The sequence below is a fragment of the Gobius niger genome (assembly GCF_951799975.1).
Source record: "Gobius niger genome assembly, chromosome: 18".
NCBI classification, from domain to species: domain Eukaryota; kingdom Metazoa; phylum Chordata; class Actinopteri; order Gobiiformes; family Gobiidae; genus Gobius; species Gobius niger.
Window position 1 is genome coordinate 29,510,925 of NC_136869.1, and position 8,093 is coordinate 29,519,017.

At 43.9% G+C, this 8,093-nt stretch overlaps 1 protein-coding gene across 1 annotated transcript; it reads right to left on the bottom strand.

The window, feature by feature from the left end:
• Window positions 1-2,557: 2,557 nt before the first annotated feature.
• LOC306977836 (dipeptidyl peptidase 4-like) lies at window positions 2,558-7,840 on the bottom strand (the record flags this gene model as incomplete). Its single annotated transcript, XM_079576276.1, has 6 exons — window positions 2,558-4,565; window positions 4,646-4,737; window positions 4,855-4,947; window positions 5,268-5,355; window positions 7,067-7,459; window positions 7,562-7,840. The coding sequence occupies 6 exons, from the start codon at window positions 7,838-7,840 to the stop codon at window positions 2,625-2,627; spliced, it is 2,886 nt and encodes a 961-aa protein (XP_079432402.1). The 3' UTR covers window positions 2,558-2,624.
• Window positions 7,841-8,093: the final 253 nt, after the last annotated feature.

Below are 8,093 nucleotides of genomic sequence, written 5' to 3' on the forward strand. Positions count from 1 at the left end.
TCGATGATTACACTTAATCTTTCATGAAATATCGAAGGTTTTCATACCTAGACCAAGGCATTCAACTATTTCAAGCTTTTCATCAGCAGAAAGTCCCTTTTTCTTTCCCATATTGCTTGAAAATGATGATCTGCTTAATAAAGTGGAACACCCTTTTTCAGTAGTTTTTCCCTTAACTGGGCTTAACCTGAAAACTAATTATCCCAGGTCTCTGAGATTCATGTCAGTGATTCATAGAGCCCCGAGACACAATACCATCCATGAGTTTCATTATTATTGTTTTTTTTTTACCTTTTTGACACAAAAATCCAATTTGCATAATAATTTGGAACGCAGTGTAGCTTTTGATTTCAGTAAATATGACCTCCTACTGCTGCAAATTCAATAAATGAAAATGACCATTTTCAGTTAATTACAAGCTTTAAAATGTATTGAAACAATGAGTTGCATAATCATTTGGAACAGTAGATTTTGAGTTTTTTTACTATTTTATTTTGGAAAAAAACTGGGAGATTTTTTCCACCACATTTAAATGATCCCCGACCAGGTAAAGACTTGAAAATGATGCTGACTCTCATTTGAGTTGACAATTTAGAAAATTTGGAACACAGTGTAGTGTGATACAAATTCATACACATTTTCTCCGTATAATGTCAACAATTAAGTGTGAAGTGCTCAGCATTGTCAAAAAACAACAAGAGTTCACATTAGCGCACTCCAAAAATCCCAAAACTAAGACCCTAGGGAAAAAACTTAAAAAGAAATAAACATAAAGGCAGTAGCAATACCGTAATTTTAGATTGAGGAAGACATAAGGGCGTGCAGCCGATAATCGCCGCTTGCGGCTATATTTATTATTATTACTACCCTGTGGGGGGTTAAAATTAGCCCCACACCGAGGGAAACCTAGGTGGGAGAAACCGGAGCACCCGGAGGAAACCTACGAAGACACGGGGAGAACATACAAACTCTACATAGAAAGGCCCCGTCCAGGTGGGAAACGAACTCGGGACCTTCAAGCTGTGAAGCACAAGCCCTCACCGGTAACACGGTAGCACTAGATACATTGTTCACACAAGCTGCAAACCCAGAAGCTTTTCAAACCATGTTGGAGCCACTGTGGCCCTTTAGCAACACATGAGCCAGCTACTGAGCTAGCTGAAGCATATTAACCACCATTTTGGAAAGTTTCACACCTCGTCACTGGTCAACCTTGAGCCATGCGTGGCTTTTCTTTCTAACGTAAGTCTGCTGCATAAGATTTTTTGTTTTATTTTGTGACGTTTCTTTTAAAATGACTACTTAAGAGAAAAAGTCCTCATGGAGGCATTTCGGGGAAACCTTAGTTGGTTTTATAAGAAACCAAGGCAACCGTAGTAAAGCGGTTCACTTACAGATAAAACCATTTACCTTAGTGTTGTGAGTGGCAGTGTGCGCATGTGTCGGCCTCTTCTTCCTCTTGTCTTCAGTCTTCGCTTCACTTGCGTTTAAAGCATACTTTATTATTAGTTTATTATGTTTATTAGTTTATTAGTTTATTATGTTTATTATGTTTATATGTTTATTATGTTTATTATGTTTATTATGTTTATTAGTTTATTATGTTTATTATGTTTATTATGTTTATTATGTTTATTATGTTTATTATGTTTATTAGTTTATTAGTTTATTATGTTTCTGTTTCGACCCGGCAGTGCGCAGGAACCTTCTGTCATCGGTAGAAACAGACAGAGTCCACGCGGTGGTGGGTCTCGCGCACGAGCCGCAGTTGTGCAGGAGGGGGTGTACTTATACCCTCTGCTCCAGCGACACGCCTATAAGTCCACAAGGGGGCGCCAATGTTCCGTGGAAAGTCAGCATGAACAGGGCGGGGGTCACGTCATAACCAGACGGTGACTGTAAATTCTAAACGTTTCATTTTGAAGTTATTAGTGTAGTCTATATGCTCTAAACAGAACTGAAAAACATTATATTTGACCATTATTCAACCAGAAAAGGACTGGTTAAATATTAATAACAATAATAATAATAATAATAAAAATAATAATAATAATAATAATAATAATAATAATAATAATAATAATAACAAATATTTATTATTATTATTAGTAGTAGTAGTATTATTCATATTATAATCATACAAAAGATTAAACCATCTGTTGTGTGGGTGTTTGTATACATTTGTAAATATATTTCTGTTTTAGGTTGTGCAATAATTGTACAATAATCAAAAAGGAAACGGGTTTGTATCACATCAGTGTTACATTAGTGATGATGTCAAAACATCAGGAGGGCTGGTGTATAATGAGAGAAAAAGAAAACATACAAAGGGTCAGCTGATGTTTTTTTTTTTTCTTTTCGTTTTTTTTTCATATTATCGCAAATTTAATGATTTACAGAGAACAGTTACTAGTGGAAAAAAATCACCAATGTAATAAAACATAATAAATTATGTATTCCAGGGCATAATTTACACAGTATTATACATGTTTGGATTGTTTTTGTACAGCATCAATAAACATATTATCATAGGTTAGCTTATCAGAGGTCATTTGATCACAAAGGCAATAAAATAAAGGGTTGGAATTTGATAGGAGAGGTTTGACATTTAATCAGAAGTGGTTTTATGCAAAGCACCTGAGTAAGAAGTGGCTCATGTGGTTGTAAAGGTGCTGGTAGGCCGACCCTCCGAGCCCATGGTCTTTGTCGGTGTACCACATGGCCTCAAAGTCCACCTGCTCTTGCACCAAGGCTTCAGAAATCTCCGCCGCTTGCTGGAAGTGCACATTGTCGTCTGCTGTCCCATGAACAAGGAGGTACTGAACTTTGTGGAAGTTTTTGGCCCTGGCTGTGACTGTTGAGTTATCGTATGACTCTTGGTTCAGTGAAGGAGGATTCATGTAGCGCTCGGTGTAGATTGAATCATAGTATTTCCATTTGGAGACAGGAGCCACAGCCATTCCACATGTAAAAACGCCGCTGCCCGCCCCCAGCACCATCGAAGTGACGTACCCACCATAAGACCAGCCCCAAATAGCCACTCTGTCCTTGTCAATGTAGCCCCACTTGATGAATTCCTTGGCCGCTGTTATCTGATCTTCCACCTCATAGGTACCTAGGCGTTTATAGAGTTTATGCATTATCTCGTCGCCTTGGTAACCACTTCCTCTCCCGTCAAAACTGGCAACAATGATTTTTTCGGTGCTAGCCAAGTAGGTGGCCCAGCCCACTCTGTAGACGTAGTCGACTTTCTGGCTGCATGGCCCCGCGTACACGTCAATGAGAAGTGGGTACTTCTTTGACTTGCTGAAGCCTGGAGGCAGCGTCATCTGGTACCACAGATCCAGTCCATCAATGGTAATCCTTTCTCGTTGCATTGTGGGCATCTGGATCCTGGAAATATGGTCTGTAAAGATTGTGTTGTTCTCCAGAGATTGTTTAAGTCCCTCTTTACTCATTAGGTAATGGCGTGGAATGCCAGGTCCGCTGCAGCTCCACCTGTAGAAAGAGGCATTCGCGCTGAAGTAGGCGGAGTTATACATGCATTCTTTATCAGGGTCACACGTAAGACACACTGTATTCTTGCCATTTTCGCTCCATGTGTGGCGGTAGACGTTTCTTCCTCCGGGCAGGCCGTCAAACTCATTACTGACAAAGTATACACTGTCTTCAGTCACTAACGAAATGCTGATCACTTCCCATTTGCCGGAGGTGATGGGCTCAACGGCTTCCCCTTTTACGTGATGGAGGTGCTTGTAGCCTTGCGTGTCGCTCATGATCAGGTAGTAGCTGCTCTTGTCAGCAGAAAACACGGGCTCTGGAGGAGAAAACCGTCCAACCCAGCCCGTGGAACTGGAAATGTCCTGATTGTCCGAATACTCCCAGCCAGTTCCACTGAAGTTGTAAATCTGCAGGGTGAGGTTGGTTTGGACTCTCTTCAGCCACTGGACAGCGATACGGTCATCCCTGGCCCATGTGACAGTGGCAAGGTAATGCTCGCTGGCGCCGTAAGCAGGCGGGACAACAACCTCGCTGATATTGGTGACGTTATCAGCCTCTGTTACAAAGAGCTTCACAGTTGGGTTGGTGGCGCCTGCTTTTGGATAAGGGATGGACACAGTGCTGGGATACTGCCCATTCCCAAACCAAGTGTACTCAATGTGAGGGACCTGCGAGTCGTTGAAATGGACATAGGCTACAAACTTCCCTCCAGGAGACCACCACAGGCCCTGAGCGGAGGAAAACATCTCCTCCTCATAGACCCAATCGGGGATGCCGTTAAAAATCTCATTCTCTTTCCCACTGTCAGTGACCCTTTGTGAAACCTGCTGGGGGCTGGTCTTTACATACACGTCATTGTTGAACACATAGGCCATTTTATGGCCCACAGGAGACCAGGCAAAGAACTGGACTTGCTGAAGACTGGATACGAATACCTTTTGTTCAAGATCGTAGAAAGAATACGACGCAAAGAATGAGTGTCTCCATAGCTTGGTATAGTTGCTCATAAAGGCCACATATTTGTGGTCTGCAGACAGCTGGTAATCATAGGCATCCACTTGATCCTGTGTAAAAAACAAACATGCAGTCATGTGTTAAATTGTGTTAAACAGAAGTTGGTGTAAAGTGCTTTGTAATATCTCACAAATGTCTCCTTGCTTAAAAAGAGCGTCTGTTGTTGAGTAGTGGCATCAACGAGATGGACTGAGCCCTCGGAAGAGTGGAGATATTGGTCATCTACAGATATGACAGAACAATGTATTTACACAACAAATATGGCTAGGTTGCAAAAGATAAGACAGTGAATGCCATCATGTAGAATGACTAAAGGGGGTGTTTCTGTTCAGGGCAGACCTGAGATCCACCGCATGTTGTAGGACTTGGGTTTGAGAGTATTGTTGAAGACATCCTCCAAAGAGAAGAACCTCTGCTCGACACCTTCTTTCTCTTGAAAGAGAGACAGAAACATTGTCTGTGAAAACCTGACCATCATGGCCATAAAGCACAGAGATAGTGCTTATCACGACAAGTGGAAGATGCTACGTCACTGCAATTAAACAAGCACGTTACAGAACAGAAAACTGACTGAATAAAAACTGTACATAATTTTACATCCTGACGTAGGCACGTGGAAGTAAACCACAGCTGTTTATGTTCATTTCTTAAAACGCATTTAAGTCCATATGCATGTTAAGACCCGTGCGTAATTACGCTGCTCGTACAAACCACAGCGTATATATGATGATCATGTAATAATAAGGGCTTACCATTCAACAAGATGGCAGTGGGCACCGCAATTAAGACCACAACAACTGTCACGCCAAAGAGTCCGAGCAGGATTTTACCGATGGAAACCTGAAAGTGAACACATGACCGAAGTGAGTGCCAGTACCAGTTTACACATTGATATAAGAGCTAATATGAAGTCGATATGAAGCATGCACAACCAACCATGTTGCCTGTCCAAGCAGTAAGTGAAGCGTGAATCCCATACACGTCCAAATGACAGCCGTACGACACTAAAGTTATGCCACTCAGAGCTCTCCGGTTAAATATTATCTCGGCTCAAGTTTCAAAGGTGACACAATAAAAGCGTCTCAGAGTAAAGTCCATGAGTTTGAAGTGTGTGGTTGAGCTCCAAAGCTGTAAGGAAGTGAGTGCTCTGGGCTCTGAGCTGCTTCCAGTGGCTCCAGCCGCTCATTCACCAAGTGGACAGGCTCTCAGGGTCAGCTGATTGTTATTGGTACAGGTTTAGGTCTTAGGGAAAAGGATCAAAACGTATCCTGAATGTTTTTCTTAATAGTTATGCTCAGTGCTTTGGCCTCTCGCTGACCTTTAAAGTTGTTTGTTAAAGATGCTTGTAAATGGAGACGTGCTGATTGCATGTATCCAGGTAAGCTCACATAAACACCAACAGACAGCACACTTAACCCATAAGGACCCACGCACAATCTAAATGCTCTGGAAAGTTCCTAATAAAACATTCATCTTGAATTGAACCATTGGAGTCCCAGAGTGACGTCCACGTAACACACTGGAGAAGTCATGTGACCACAAGTGAATTCTTGTCCCCATAACATCACTGTCAAAATGGTGGTTTGCCAAATGAGCTCTTGTTAGCAAACAAGCTAGTTTTACAAAGCCCTTTTTTTCAACTGCAAAAGTATGTTCAACCGATATAACAATGGTAATCATTAAATAACATGTCCAAGAGCACTTTAAACTGTTCTTAGCACATTCATCAACACAAATTGAAAAAAAAAGTGTAAACAAAAATTGCTGTGACATATATGTCACAACGGGCCTTTAGCCCAAAAAGTGTTACAGAAAATGTCATGTGACACCTATGACACAATAAGAAAAATACAGCGACTTGATCAAATAATGAAGCTCAATTAGTTATTTTTCATAAATGTGTTCTTCTGTGGTTAATTTGAAAGCACAAAACAATGTCAAGTTAACTTTTGTGGGCCATTTGTGGGCCATTGAGGTCACGAACGACTTTAGAGGGTGTGGTCGTGACAACGTCCCGGCATAAAATCAAAACCCAAAGTGATAGAGACTTGGGGTTTTCTGCATTGCAAAGAGCAGAGTCAGAGCTGTTAAATGAAACCCCTCCCAACTTTGTATGCATCAGGGGGGCGGAGCAACATCAAATATAATTTTGGTCATAAGTTCGTACACAAAGTCATACTTATGCTGCAGACTTTAGCTTGCTAATTCAGAACCGTAAGAGATAAGAGTCTTGACCTTTTCAGTTCTGGAATCTACTGATTTTTCTCTTTCCATCAAGTAAACTATCATCTACCTAGGCCCCCGGGGGCCCAATAACAACATTTTGACTTTTGGGGGCCCAACCATGCCCAGGTCCACCAAATCGACACAGAATTTGCGGCACTAAATAGAAAAGTGAAAGTGACAGAGACCCGGGATGGGCCCAACCATAGCTTTAAAATGAGCCCTCTCCCAAGTCCCTAGGCCTCATGGGGGCAGAGTAACCTTAAGTTGAAATTTGGTCACGAGTTCGTACACCACCCGTTGTACATATTTTGTACAACGCAGTCACCTCCGCAGTCACCTCCGCAGTCTCCTCCGCAGTCACCTCCGCAGTCACCTCCGCAGTCACCTCCGCAGTCTCCTCCGCAGCCACCTCCGCAGTCTCCTCCGCAGTCTCCTCCGCAGTCACCTCCGCAGTCACCTCCGCAGTCTCCTCCGCAGTCACCTCCGCAGTCACCTCCGCAGTCACCTCCGCAGTCTCCTCCGCAGTCACCTCCGCAGTCACCTCCGCAGTCTCCTCCGCAGTCACCTCCGCAGCCACCTCCGCAGTCTCCTCCGCAGTCTCCTCCGCAGTCACCTCCGCAGTCACCTCCGCAGTCTCCTCCGCAGTCACCTCCGCAGTCACCTCCGCAGTCTCCTCCGCAGCCACCTCCGCAGTCTCCTCCGCAGTCTCCTCCGCAGTCTCCTCCGCAGTCACCTCCGCAGTCACCTCCGCAGTCTCCTCCGCAGTCTCCTCCGCAGTCTCCTCCGCAGTCTCCTCCGCAGTCTCCTCCTCCGCAGTCACCTCCGCAGTCACCTCCGCAGTCTCCTCCGCAGCCACCTCCGCAGTCTCCTCCGCAGTCTCCTCCGCAGTCACCTCCGCAGTCACCTCCGCAGTCTCCTCCGCAGTCTCCTCCGCAGTCACCTCCGCAGTCACCTCCGCAGTCTCCTCCGCAGTCTCCTCCGCAGTCTCCTCCGTCTCGTGGCTGACGGTCCATCTCCTTTTGTTATTAAATCCAAAGAAATATTCACGTCGCCGATGTTTATCTCCCTTCTGCCAGGTTGAAGCTCGTAGCAGCAGCATGAACTGCGTTGTTGTGATCACATGACACTGCTGACATTGTTGACCAATCCGGAGAAGCAACTGTTTCCACCGTTCACAAACAGAGGCCTATATTTGCTGATCTGGTGTCAGTTTTTGACGCCGAAGGAGAAATGAAGCCGTAGAGAGGACAGACGCGCTGTGTTATAAAACATCAGCTGTTCGCAATTATTATGATTCTCAGTCATTAAGTGTGAACCCCCAGATGTTCTATAATCGCGCTGAATCCAGTCAT